Source organism: Callithrix jacchus, chromosome 2, assembly GCF_049354715.1.
Source record: "Callithrix jacchus isolate 240 chromosome 2, calJac240_pri, whole genome shotgun sequence".
Taxonomy (NCBI): domain Eukaryota; kingdom Metazoa; phylum Chordata; class Mammalia; order Primates; family Cebidae; genus Callithrix; species Callithrix jacchus.
This window is the reverse complement of record NC_133503.1, coordinates 84,576,784-84,591,432: the sequence shown is the minus strand read 5'-3', so window position 1 is coordinate 84,591,432 and position 14,649 is coordinate 84,576,784. Positions and strand designations below refer to the sequence as shown.

General features: G+C 39.7%; 1 protein-coding gene across 9 annotated transcripts in view; it reads right to left on the bottom strand.

Moving 5' to 3' along the window:
* ZNF608 (zinc finger protein 608) overlaps positions 1-14,649 on the bottom strand; it is a 115,859-nt gene that overhangs the window by 51,533 nt on the left and 49,677 nt on the right. For all 9 annotated transcript variants that reach the window (XM_078365814.1, XM_078365816.1, XM_078365818.1 and 6 more), the window contains one exon: positions 13,230-13,485. In XM_078365814.1, coding sequence (XP_078221940.1) covers positions 13,230-13,485 — 256 coding nt within the window. The remainder of the gene's footprint in view (positions 1-13,229; positions 13,486-14,649) is intronic.

Sequence of the window (14,649 nt, the reverse complement as noted above, 5' to 3'; positions counted from 1 at the left end):
ACCAATATAATTTTAAGTAGCTCACTCTATTCTGCTTCTTTGGAAACTGACCCTCCATTTCCTTAATCCCATTAGATTACCTATACCTGTGAATGCGACAATGCTCTTCAGTCACCCTGTCAGGCAGGAGTCTATGAAGGAAACAAGTTCAACATGGCGCTACAAGATTGTCCTGGTTCCTGGTCTACAGCCTCCTAATACGTCTGCCCTTGAGTATTCAAAGGCTTTTTGAACTGAAAGTGACTCTTACATGCTTGCTTACTGCAGCCAGCTTCAAGAGGGTGCCAAGCTAACGCCCCAGTCCCGGTTATGTGGTTCTTCTGTGCTCCTGGTACCCACCCACACATTTGTCTGGACAATAAACAATTTTATATGTGTACTCTGCGCACTGTCTGGAACTGGATGGCTTTTCATATTCTGCAAAGTGACTAGGTCTTCTCATGAAGCTGAGGAAAGCAGCTTTTGCAGGTTCTCTTTAAACAAGTTGGCCTCTGCGGCTGCGAAAGTGAAATAAGACACATTAAATATACTCAGTCAGCTCTGCCAACTTGAGTTACTTCAAAAGTTGTCTGTCAATGTGGATATCAGGAAGACATCTACAAGGCAATATACAAACTGTACAAATGTACAGGTGAGTCCTCAAAGAGCTGGAAGGATCAAAACTGCCCACTGGGCCAGGAGAATACAAGGCATTGACTCTCTGAGGCACAGGAAGTAGTGGGTCATTTTTTTCCTTGGTATGAAATGTATGGTTGGAAATTACATTTAGGGTGTTGTTGTAAAAATATTTGGTGAATATTAAATTTTAAAAACATTTCACTCAATAAGCCAAATTAAGTTTCCACATTTCAGTCAAAACCTCAAATGGACAAGCAAATGTTTATTTATTTATTTACCTCATAGAATATTTTTAAATAGCTAGTTATATTCATGCACACATAAACAGACTCAAAACTAGGAACGACTAATAATTTCAGATAAAACTAGAAATCCAGAAAGAACACACTTCTGGCAGTCATTTTAGTTTGACGGTCTGTACCTCACTTTTTCCGTAAGAATAATGGGCCTAATTTTGGGAATCTTCTCCATAAATGAGAAAACGCTAATTAGATGGTGTTGACAGAGCAACAGAAGGTTCTCCAGGCAAAAGCGTTGAATTGTCCAGACACACCAAATGTGTCATGTGTCACATAAAGGAAACAGCCACATCGCTAAATGTCCAAGGACTGAAATACTGTAAAAGGGTCTCAATTACATGTATTGAGTCTGAAGACTTAATTATGAAATAAATATATATGGGCATAATGTGTATATATATAATATACATATGTATATATAATTGCTTAATTTCCTATTCAGTTATAAGAAATTATCAAATGAGCAGTAAGCATCTTGCCTGCCTCACAGCACTTTTCTACCTTCTTGGGTCTCCTGACTGCGTTAAGTCAGCCTTTGCTAGATACCCTGCAATTGTGCCCACGAGCCTAATTCCACCTACTTTCTTTGCTGAGAACAGCTTTTGAAAATCCATGATACGCCTTCTCTCATATTATACCTTATTTTCCTTTTGCCAGGAAAATGCCAGCCAAACTTATTTGAGAACAGAATGGCCCCAGAAGGGCATACAGGAATGCTTTCATAGATATTACCTTTTTTTTTTTTTTTTTTTTGAGATGGAGTTTCGCTCTTGTTACCCAGGCTGGAGTGCAATGGCGCGATCTCGGCTCACCGCAACCTCCGCCTCCTGGGTTCAGGCAATTCTCCTGCCTCAGCCTCCTGAGTAGCTGGGATTACAGGCACGCGCCACTATGCCCAGCTAATTCGTTTTTTGTATTTTTAGTAGAGATGGGGTTTCACCATGTTGACCAGGATGGTCTCAATCTCTTGACCTCGTGATTCACCCTCCTCAGCCTCCCAAAGTGCTGGGATTATAGACGTGAGCCACCGCGCCTGGCCCAAGATACAACTTTTAAAAACTACCTCGGTCAAGGGCGCAGTGGCTCACGCCTATAATCCCAGCACTTTGGGAGGCCAAGGTGGGTGGATCACGAGGTCAAGAAATCAGACCATCCTGGTCAACAAGTTAAAACCCCATCTCCACTAAAAATACAAAAATTAGCTGGGCATGGCGGTGCGCGCCTGTAGTCCCAGCTACTCGGGAGGCTGAGGCAGGAGAATTGCTTGAACCCAGAAGGCAGAGGTTGCGGTGAGCCGAGATCGTGCCATTGCAATCCAGTCTGGGTAACAAGAGCGAAACTTTGTCTCAAAAAAAAAAAAGAAGAAAAGAAAAGAAACCACTACCTCGATGGTTCTTCCTCCAGCTATAGTTTGATACAGAGAAGAAGCCAAGGAAAAAGAAAATAAGAGAGGAAATAGAGGGGGCAGGGGGCAGAACAGCACTTAGACATGCCAGGGAAAACTGCACACTGCATGCATCAAGTGACAAATTATATACTGTAAACAAATCATGAGACGCAAAAGGTTTTCTAGAAAATCCTGTCCTTCATCCTTCTTTACTCTGAAAAAGCAGAATCCAAAAGAAAATGTTTACAGAGACAGAAACACAAGTAAATCAGATTCCTTCCAGTTGAGCATGGATGCTTGACAGACTAATTTTCTCCCTCAGGTGTTTGAATTCTTCATATTTAAAAGTCTCTTTTAACTTTTACCTGGGAAAGAAAGAGCTGTAAAAGTCATTCTAGACACAAGCGGAAGTTAAATCCCAACTTTTCTGCCATCCCAGCAAAGCCCTCCATTGAGGCCGAGCCCAGCCCTGTGGTCTCCTGGGAGCATCACTTGCATTCTTTCTTTCTCTTGCTGAACAACTTTGATTTTTACTATGAAGAGAAAGTCTCATTCCCTTTCTACCTAGGGGAGGACCCTGGATATGAACATTGACAGCTATACATCTGGCTTACAGCTTCATCCCCTTTGTCATCAAAATGTCAGCAAGTCCAAAGTTGGAAAGGATAACTCAGAGGGGCACTCTCATCCAGGAAGTATAAACTGGTACAACTAGCGGGGAAAGCAGTTAGGCAATATGTGTTTCCACTACATCAGAAATGTTTGTATACTTTGACTCAGCAATTCAGTTTCCTGGAAACTGATCCCAGCATAAAAATTCCAAATTATAAAACAAAACAAAAAACCTTCATACACAGAAATATATTATGTAACACTATTTCTATTTATCTAAGAATTGAAAGCAATTGGAAATATCCATTGTTAATGGAATTTAAATTAAGCTTTGGTGTGTCCACTCCATGGAATATTTGATATTTTTTAAAATGCTTCCTATAAAGTGTTTTAATAACATCAGAAATACTTATGTTTTAATGTTAAGATTAAAAGAAGGCAACACTTTAAAGTGTATCTACCTAGAATGACTAAGAAATTATAGCAAGGTTGCAGGATATAAAGTTAATATACAAAAGTCAATAACTTCCTATATACCAGTAACGAGTAAGTAGAATTTGAAATTAAAAACACAATAATATTTATATTAGCAACTCAAAGGTGAAATATTTAGGTAATATAAAAGTAAAAGAAACATGTATAGGATCTATATTAGAAAAACTAAAGACCAGGCATACTAGGTCATGCCTCTAACCCAGTGCTTTGAGAGGCCAAGGTGATAGAGCACATCTCAGCCTTTTGGCTAAGATCAAGTGAGAGGCCAAGATGGCAGGATCACTTGAGCCCAAGAGTTCAAGGTTACAGTGAGCTATGATTGTAGTACTGTGCTCCAGCCTGGGCAACTGAGCAAGACCGTGTCTCTGAAAAAAAAATTTTTTTTTAATTAGCCACTCATGGTGGTGCACACCTGTAGTCCCAGTTGCTCAGGAGGCTGAGGCAGAAGTATGGCTTCAGTCAAAAAGTTCAAGGTTACAATGTGCTATGATCACACCACTGTAATCATGTATGGGTGACAGAGTAAGTTAGCCAGGTATGGTGGCACATATCTGTAGGCCCATCCCAGCTACTTGGGAGACTGAGGCAGAAGGATCACTTGAGCCCAAAAGTTTGAGGTTGCACTCCAGGCTGTGTAACAGAGCAAGACCCTGCCTCTTTTATTTATTTATTTTTAAGGTGGAGTTTGGTGGTACACTTGAATAGACTTTTCTCCAAAGACACGCAAATGGCCGACAAGTATGTGTGATGATGCTTAGGATAGCTATTATTTAAAAATCAAAAGATAAGAATTCTACTTCTGGTTATTTATCCAAATTGAAATCAGGATCTTGAAATGATGTCTGTATCCCATGTTCATCACAGCATTATTCACAATAGCCAACATATGGAAGCAAACTCAGTGTCCATCAATGGGTGAATGGATCAAGAAAATGAGGAATAGGCCAGGCACAATGGCTCATGCCTGTAATCCCAGCACTTTGGGAGGCCATGGCAGGTAGATCACAAGTCAGGTGTTCAAGACCAGCCTGGCCAACATGGTGAAACCCCATCTCCACTGAAAATATAAAAAATTAGCCAGGCATGGTGGCGTGGGCCTGTAATCCCATCTACTCGGGAGGCTGAGGCAGGAGAATCCCTGGAACCCAGGAGGCAGAGGTTACATGAGCCAAGATTGCACCATTGCACTCCAGCCTGGGAGACAGAGTGAGACTCCATCTCAAAAAATAAAAATTAAAAAAAAGAAAAGAAAATGAGGAACAGACACACACTGGAATATTATTGAGGATGTGACACACACTGGAATATTATTCAGCATATCAAAAGGATATCCTGTCATATGTGACACCATGCAAGAGCCTTAAGGATATTATGTCAAGTGAAGTAGGCCAGTTACATAATTATTACACGTATATGAAGTATCTAAAGTAGTTGGCCAGGCAGAAGCAGAGTGGAATGGTGGTTACCAGCAACTGTGGGTGGGAAAAAGGGGAAATTGCTGCTTAACAGGTATAAAGTTTTAGTTTTTCAAAATGATTAGAGACCTGCTGTACAACACTGTACCTAGAGTTAGAAAGAAAGAAAGAAAGAAAGAAAGAAAGAAAGAAAGAAAGAAAGAAAGAAAGAAAGAAAGAATTAACATATTAAGAGGTCACCAAAATTGTGAGATTGTAGATTTTGTTCCCTTCTACATTTTTACTTTTTTTCCCCAAATCTCCTAAAATGACATGTATTCCTTTTATAATCAGAAAATAAAAACCATATTGAGGATATGAATGACTTAAGGGAAAAAGTATGTCAAATATTTTGTTCATCTTTTTTTGGGCAGATTAATCTAACAATAACAAGGTTGAAAGCTGAAATATAATAAAATGTAATGAGATTTTATAATGGTTTTTTTATATCAATGGCAAAGTAGATCTCTCTATTTTCAATTATCTAGCCCAAACTTAATTTAGAAGTAACATATTCCTGACTAGAAAACTACACTACTCACACAGGTATCACGACCATATCACTTTGTTCCATGAATTTACTCAACATTCAACAAACATGTATGGCGCACTTACTCTGCGCCAGGCGCCGGGGAGCCAACAGTGAATAAAACAGATGGAATTTGTGCACTTAAGAAGCTCGCAGCATAGTGGGGCTGAAAGTGATGGTTTATATACATCAACCCAGCTGAAGCTGATTCAAATACTACTGCCAAAATCAGATGCTAGAAGTATAAAGAAATTCCTATCATTCTGTGTTTAAAAATAAACTCCAGTTATTACATCACATTTGACTCCTTTTCCAAAGAGCACTTTGTAAAATATACAGGAACCTTTGTGAAGGGGTAGACAGAAATCCAGAACACCCAGGAATTGTGTGAAGAGCAAGGGCTCTGAAAGTCCACCCACAGTGTGTTCAAAGTCAGACTCTCCCCCACTTGCCAGGTGTGCTACCTGGCATAGGTGAATCTCTTTCTAAGTCTCCTTTATTAAAATACAGATCACGACAGGGGGCTTACTTTGGATTTGGCTCTGAGGATTAAAGGAAATCATGACGTGACAAGCACGCCTAGCACAACGCCTGGCACAAAGTACCTTCTATGGTCCACAAAACATACACGTTTACACATGAAAACCTCAAGGACAATGAGGTAAAAATCAACAAAATGGGACTGGATAAAATGGGAGTGACTGTTGATGGATACGGGGTTTCCTTTAGGATAAAAATTTTCTGAAATGAATTGTGGTGATGGTTGAACAACTCTGAATATACCAAAAAACACTGAATTATACTCTTTAAGTGGGTAGATTATAAGTTATGTGAATTATATCTCAATAAAGCTGCTATGAGAACTTATTTTTAAAATGTCAGTGAAATATTTGAATCAAATGCCTGCCTAGGACAACAAACTATTCTTTGCAACCACTGAGACTATTTCCATTTTGTAATTAGAAAATACATCTTCAGCTCAAAGTCACTATAATATTAAGACACTCAAGATTTTCTTACTAATTCCTTCTTTACAGGAAGAAGATTAAAAAGCAGAACAATACCACATACATACAAAAATTACAAGATAGTGCTTACATCTTTTACTATACCTAAGTCCTAAGAAAAAAACTAAACTTTTCCATTATATATTCACATATAAGAATAATCCTGGCTACAATCTCAACCAATACAAAAAAAGAGGTAACAATGTCTTTACACAGTGAATTTTAAACTTATTGCTTCATTACTTAGCACCTAAGTTACCACCAAAATATATACACAAATGACACGAAAAAACAAATATTTGATCTAAAAATATTAAACTGAATCCTACTCAACAGCAGCTTATTTTTCACATTGACAAGAGTTAAAGTGACGGTCTATGTTGCTGCTTTCCAACAAAATACACAATCACTCATCACATCCAAATTTGGCTGCAGCACCTCATCAGGAAAGCATAAACAACTAGGTCCAACAGTAAAGCACATCCGGGAAAATGGCACAAAACTCAGGGCAATTCCTTCCTTCCTTTCTCCTCATTCAGTACACTTTATTGACTGTTTATTGTATGCCTATATGAAGACCTGTCTTCCATTTTTTTTTTACCTTCTGTATTTTTCTGCGAAGCTAGTAACGTTTGTTTCATCAGTCTTAAAATGAAAATACCGTGATGAGTTTTGTTGTTTATTATATATCCTTAATTCAATTTTATTTTTCCAAAAAGATTTTTTTTCATCATTGTACTCAGAATCATAAGAGGTAACTAAGGTGGTCTATGGTCTACTCAATTTGATTTGCTATTTGGGTTGCCTTTTCCATGGGAAAGTGGGTAGCACTTGTGTACTTTGGAAGTTCACTGCTACCCTGAGCTGCTCTGCTGCAGATGATGATGAACCTCGAGGAACCATCCACACTTTCACTGACAGCTTCCATGGCAAGATGGCCCAGGAAGGCAAGAGGAAAGTTCATAGCCAATACAGAGTGGCACTAACTAGTAGTTCTTCCAGCCCCTCAAAACTTCTGTAGAGTTCATGGTTGAAGCTCACCCCTTGACCCTTTTTCTCAGTAGCATGGTGATTAAACAACCATGCTCACCTGCCCAGTTCACATACTGGATGCTGATTTATCTCCATGTAGCATAGGAGTGATAGAAAGCATGCCTGTTAGTCATCTCAAGTTCCCCGTTACTGCACTGTTATCGTCACCGCTGTTCGGACAAGGTAACGAAATACAGACATCTTACTCCTCTTGAGAGTCAAAGTTGAACTGATAAAGTCACTATGATATACCTCAATAAATAATATTTCACTCTGTAAAGTACTGTACCAACTCCATGCTGTTACTGAAAATACAAAGTAAGCCTGGATTAATGTTTAATCTTGCCTCAAGTTAATCAGAATTTCAAAAGAAAAGTTCTATCTTCAGTAGTAAGATTGGTAAGGAAATACTGCAGAACAGGAATAACAATACCACAGATCCATCTTCCACTACATAGGATCATTTGCCTTTTGACTACTTAGCTTGAGGCTGAGTAAGATGGTGCACTATAATCCCAGCACTTTGGGAGGCCAAGGTGGGTTGATGGATTGAGCCCAGGAGTTTGAGACTAGCATGGGCAACATGGCAAAACCTCATCTCTACAAAAAATACAAAAAAAAAAAAAAAAAAAACCGAGCTGGGTGTGGTGGTGTGCCCCTGTGGTCTCAGCTATTCGGAAGGCTAAGGTGGGAGGACCACCTGAGCCCAGGATATCAAGGCTGCAGTGAGCCATGATCACAACAACTGCACTAGAACATGAGTGATGAAGTGAGACCCTGTCTCAAAAACAAAACAAACAAACAAAAGAAGAATCATTTCTTTCTCCAATTAATTGCCCTGAAAACATTGATTCCCAAAATCAGTTTCCTTCCTTGAAAAACGCATCAGATGAAGAAGGTCCTCATACAAACAAGCATTCTTCCTCTCACACCTGGTACCGAGTCTTCTCATTAAAATGATAGTCACTATTTTAAGTTGCCAACAACTTCCCTTAATACTATGGGCTTCTAAAACATCTCAAAAATAATTCGGCGGAGGGCACACAGAAAGAAAAGTATTGCATCTAGCTCACTGAGAAATCGACAGGAAGGTCCACTCTCCCCGTGTCAATGAATTAGGAAGAGTGGTACGACCAGTTGTTTGTTAAGCTTCTTAAATCGTCTGTGGAGTTCATGTTGAGGAGCAAACCCAGACCCTCTTTCTCGTCAGCACAGTGATTAAACAACCCTGCTCCCTCATCATGGGATCTCAATAGACACTATCTGCGCTATGGGGTAAACAGGAGTCCCTTCATCCATTTTACACCTGGGAAAGTGAAGTAATAATGCATGTCTTCCTTCAACGGAAAAGGTCAAGGAACCTGCATAGGGCTAGGGCATCCACTCTTTGCCATGAGACAGTGGTTCTCAGCCTTGTTTGCACTTCAGAATCCCCTAGGGAGCTTTGACAAAACACCAATACCAAACCAGACCAAAATGCCAACCGAGACTAAACAAACGCCTGAAAAAGCTCCCAAGGTTATTCAAAGGCACAGTACTGAGAACCATCTTTGGCAAATACCAGTTTTCTTTCTCTCACTTTCGTTTCTTCAATGGCTATATGTAACCAATAAGAAAGTGAAAGGATTGTGAATGACAGAGTGGCAGAGCATTAGTAAATAAGTCATAACAATGGCGACAGATTGTTCTCAGCCTAACCAAGTACATTCTCAGGTAAGACAGAAACAAAAAAAAAGCCAATAAAAAACACAATTCAATAAAAAGCAGAAACAAACCCATTCATAAAGGCTACTAAGTTCATTCAGCACATATCTATTTACACACACTGCTATACACACCATGTTTTTTCTGGTTTATTTATTTATTAAAGAGCAAATTTTCAAACAAATGCCCATACAGAGGCATGAGTGTCCCAAATGGCGGGAATACATGCTACGGAAATTCTTTCCAACATCTGTGAGTAATTTTGTACAATACATCATTGCTCCTATGCATTCACCTTAAAGAAAAAAGATCAGAGCAGAATAACCAAACATCCAAATGCAGTAATAGTTTTTCTCTCCTATTAGGCATGATCTGAAATCCATCAATTTTTTCCAGAGGGAACTTCACTAGTAACACTTTATTCCTGAGCACAACTGGGTTCTTAAGACAACCAGTACTTCGCGTACCGGCAGTAACACTAGGGGAAAGACTATGACTCAAAGTATCCTCGTCTAACGAGAAACTCCAAACACGAGAAACAATTAAGTAATGAATGGGGATTTTCCTAGTCCAGTCTTGCTATTCCCCACCATCCAAAGAAATCACAGTACTATTATTCAATATGCCCCAAAGAGTGCAGACATGAACTTTTACAATTCTAGGATCTTAAAACGCATGCACATATATGACCTTCACACACATATGAACGGATGTAACAAATTAGGTTTGTGAAAAACACTACCAAGTTACACAATACTCTCAAAGTGAAAATACCAGGGACGGGGGGGTTTACTCAATTCCATCTACAGACCATTAGTCAAAGGCACCTGACAGTTTTATAAATGCTCGACTTGAAGCTCTTTGTTAGTGAAACCTCATACCACAAAACTATTGTGGCTTAATCTCCCCTCCCCTTCTCCCGGAATCCTTTTCTTTCAGCTCTGCCAAATAACTGGCTCCCAATGTGTTTGTTCTGTGTGTCTCTTTGTTTTTCCCAAAAGGGAAAAATTAATGGTCAAGTGGGTTTAATTTTTAAATTGGTACAAGAGCTTTAACATGCTGCAGTGAGAAAAAATGCAAATGGAACGCTCTTGCAAATGGTTGCACATTAAACATACATCTATGACCCAGGCCTTTACGAAGACGAGTTCTTAAATTCTTTGGAGGTCAGAAGTTTAGTTTATTCAGCAAGAATAACTCTATTAACAGCTCCAGCTCCTTCTTGTCACCACAGTAAACATCCACACATTCCAAATCCTGGAAAATGTGAGGCAGTAAAAAGAAGGCTGGAGCTGCCAACAGCCTGAAAACCTTCTAAAGCTATCAGTCTGTTGTATTAATGTGCAAAGATATCCACAGAGATGGATGGATCAGAGAACATATAAAAGCAGCTAGGTTGGACCCAGGAGACCAATTTTGTCAGAGGACAGAGTGGAACTGGTGAGGCTTTATGTATATCACTATCAAATAATAATAGTAGTAATCATATCTTACAGCTCTGTAAGCATATGCGCAGAATTCCACATCAACTTAGGTACTGCTATAGTTTTTAAACACCCATTTTTCCCTAAATAATCCTATCTTTGAGAAGAGGCTAAGGTTAAAAGTCAAAACTAAGCAGACTTCTAAGCAAAGTGAAAAATAACCCAAGCTTTATAGCTGTTCCAGAAAGTCTGTGGCTAATTTTACAGCATCTACCACCCAGTGAGGTCACACTGCAGGAACTCAGTCCTACTCCACACTTGAATAAATAAAATCATGACAAGCAATAAACTGATGGGCGTGCTAAGACACAGCTAAGAAATGGGAAGGCAGCACTTCACCCTAATGAGTAAATTATCCAAGTACAAAAAAATCTGATGTTCAAGTTTAGGGAAATTAACCCTTATTCTTTCTGTTTCTGAAAATTTGCACCTGAACAAATTCACTGTGGCCTTATTAATGTCTTGATTCCTTTTTTAGACGTTCACACTGAAGTGTCAGTCTGAAAGCCTTATCCACCATTTCCCTTAGAGAAAATCTAAGGGAAGACAAATTGTGCACAGCCCAAGAGAATAACGCGATAGAAGCTTGCTGCCCATATGGGACCCCTTGTACAGGAGGGTGGCTGAACAGGCAAGCAAGATGAAACAAATTCTATCTACTTCTACATCAATTTCTCCCCATATGGTTCCACAGTATTGTTTTAAATGGCTTCCCAGCCGGGCACGGTGGCTCAAGCCTGTAAATCCCAGCACTTTGGGAGGCCGAGGCGGGTGGATCACAAGGTCAAGAGATTGAGACCATCCTGGTCAACATGGCGAAACCCTGTCTCTACTAAAAATACAAAAAATTAGCTGGGCATGGTGGCACGTGCCTGTAATCCCAGCTACTCAGGAGGCTGAGGCGAAAGAATTGCTTGAACCCAGGAGGCAGAGGTTGCGGTGAGCCGAGATGGCGCCATTGCACTCCAGCCTGGGTAACAAGAGCGAAACTCCGTCTCAAAAAAAAAATGGCTACCGACAATATCTAAAAAACTCAAATTAAAAGTCCAAGGAAAGAAGAGATACAAAACTCAAAAATTTCTAAAGCTAAAAAAAAAGTACATTTTAATCACTTTCGTCTAAGCAAACAAGAGCTGACCATAGCTACTTTCAGTCCCTTTCTCTGATTCTTTCTTGTATATTCTTTATTTATATTTACCAGTGCTATGTACTAATATTTTTATTTAATTATGAAACATATCCTACAAGACTATGTCTAATGTTATATGTAGAATTCAGAGTTCTCTAAGAATCTTTGTTTTCTATCTTGAAGCAGCTTGAGCTGTTTTCTACCTTTTTTAAGAATTATGCTTAACACTTGTCATCTGATTTTCATTGATTTTTATTCTCTTCGTTCATCTCCCAGTTTGTCGCTATCTTAAACTATTTTTTTATCAACTACTTCTTGCCCAGCAATTACCCTCAATATATCGCCATTCCCCATCCACTCAGCCACTTTTGAATACATGTCACCTTCTCCCTTTGAGTTGCAGCCCTCAATTTTTTACCCTTGATTCAGACGAATCAAATGAATAATTGTGAGTCTCAGGCCCTTCTTGTTACCCTCATCCTGCCCTTACTCCTCTGGCAAATAACCATGATCTCAATGACTGTCATCTCCTTTATCTCTGACCAATCTAACTTACAGGGGGAAAAGTCCCTCCACGCCTTCATTTTCCTTTGCTCCCTGGTGCACTCTGAAGCACCCTGGGGCATGCTTCTTCCCTTGGCTCTTCTACTCTTCTCATTCCCTAGTGGAGCACTGCAGCTCTCCTTGGCAGTTTTCAATCACTGGTTGGCTTGTTGATGACACTGACTATATGAAACACTTTGTACCTGGTGATCCTGTGCTATGAGACATGGCCAACCATGATTTGGACTGACTATCAGCATGGCATATGCTCTCATTTACATTCCAACAGTAATGATAGATTAATCCTGATCCATTTCCTTTGAACCTTGTTTCTCTCGTGACTAATGCATTGCCTTTGCCAAATGGCTTGCCGAGTTAAGGAGCAGAAAATGTTCTACGTCTCTGGCCGTAGAAGAGAAGTGACCGGCTTAACTGGGGCTTAAGTCTTTGGCCCTGGCCTCATTATTCCTGAGCACCAACTGGCCACACCACATCATGACAATGGTCCTCACTATGTGCAAGAACCCTGGCTCAATTCAGAAAGGAAACATAAGCCTGTACAACACAGAAACCACCATGGCAAGACAAACACATTGGCTGGCACCCTAAGAATTAAATTAACTTGAGCTCCATCCCCCTTCCTAATTTTCACAATACCTTTTAGGGGAAGAGTAAACCCTGACCCTGCTTCTCACAGTCCTTCCATGTTAGCACTTAAAGAAGAGAATCACTTTTAGAATACCCGACTCATCCACATGTAAAAGCAGCCATGCACACGACAAACACAGCTCTTATTTCAACACAAATCCAGAGAGTATAAAAAACCACTTTTCTTTCCTCTCTGAATACAGCAAAACAAATTCTCCTCATAGGTGGACATAAATACATCATGGGGAAGAGGGCATGGGGAAATATATAAAAATAAATTGTATTTACCTTCTTCTGTTTCATGCCACACGATCCCTTCCAAATTCACACTGGTCCCGGGTTCACAGGGCCCAAGACACTCTGGCTCTGTCACTACTCCAACTTCACATGTATTGACACCCACAGAACGAGTCCGAACCAAAAGCTGTTCAACCGGTGCTGCAATATTGGATGAAGATGGGGAAAAGTAGGAGGGTAGAATCTGAGGCGTGAGACTGCTGGAAATCGGCGGTGGTGGCGCTGGCACTGTAAACAGGGGGTCAACCTGAAAGACAGACAGGCTTACTGCAGAGGTGCTGCATTCTGTGAATTCCTTTTAATGCAATTTGCTTATATCACTTCTAGAATATATCACCATTCCAAATTCCATTTGCAATTATAATATGCTTTGAGTGTTTTAATGGTGCCAAAATATAAAGTAGAATAGAAATGAGCATTTTCTTTTTTCATGCCAAACAAGGTAAACAGAGGGCTAGCGCCCTGAATCATAAGCAGGCCTTCAGTGTTCTTCTGAATTCATCAGTGGACGACTGTTAGCCTCAGCAGATGTGAATGAAACATGTTTTGCAAAATTAAGCCTACTTCTCACATGTAACAAAATCTTACTTAAAAAATTATAACATTTTCCAAAGGAGAAACGCCAATAAACACTAATAATTTAAGAGATGAACTAAAATTGTTTTCAAAGTACTTTATAAACCATAATGAATTAAATCACTACTAAACTATATCAGCTTTGCTGAATACATAAAACATATAAACTTTATTATCTACACTGAAACACATAAACTGGATATTGTTTGCATGTATTAAGCACCAACTCCTAATTAAGTGTTCTACTGTAAAGTTTAGCAGAATTCATGCAAGGCGGGAAATGAATGCATGTACCCAACATCAACATAACCTGAGTTTCTCCGAGGCACAAATCCTTCCGTGGTTAAACTGCTAAAGATCCCTAATGAGTTTGATTAAGGCTCAGCCACTGTCTCTCTAGATACAGGAAATATAAATCTCAGCCAATCACAGATCTTGTGATGCAATGATATCTCTTTTGCACCGCTATCCCCAGGAGAGCAGCAAAGGAGTTCTTCATCACAAAAAGTTTGAAAGTCTGGCCACAAAGAAACCAAAGGCTATGCATGTACAAGAGTACATTCATTTGTCCCATCGTCACAACTGTAGGACTGCTATAGAGAGCTTTCACACTGATGATTGGTTGTGAGAATGCCAAATGTAAAGCCCACTTGTACCAGGACTCCAGATTACCTATGTCTTCATGTTGCACATAGAAACGGCCTACATTTAAGGGATGACACCTCGCATGTATTATCAGGTGGGCTAACAAATCCTATATGTAAAAAGGACACATCAAAGATCATTCTGGTAAAATGCTACCTTATTCTACTGTTCACAGATTCCCAGTTATCCG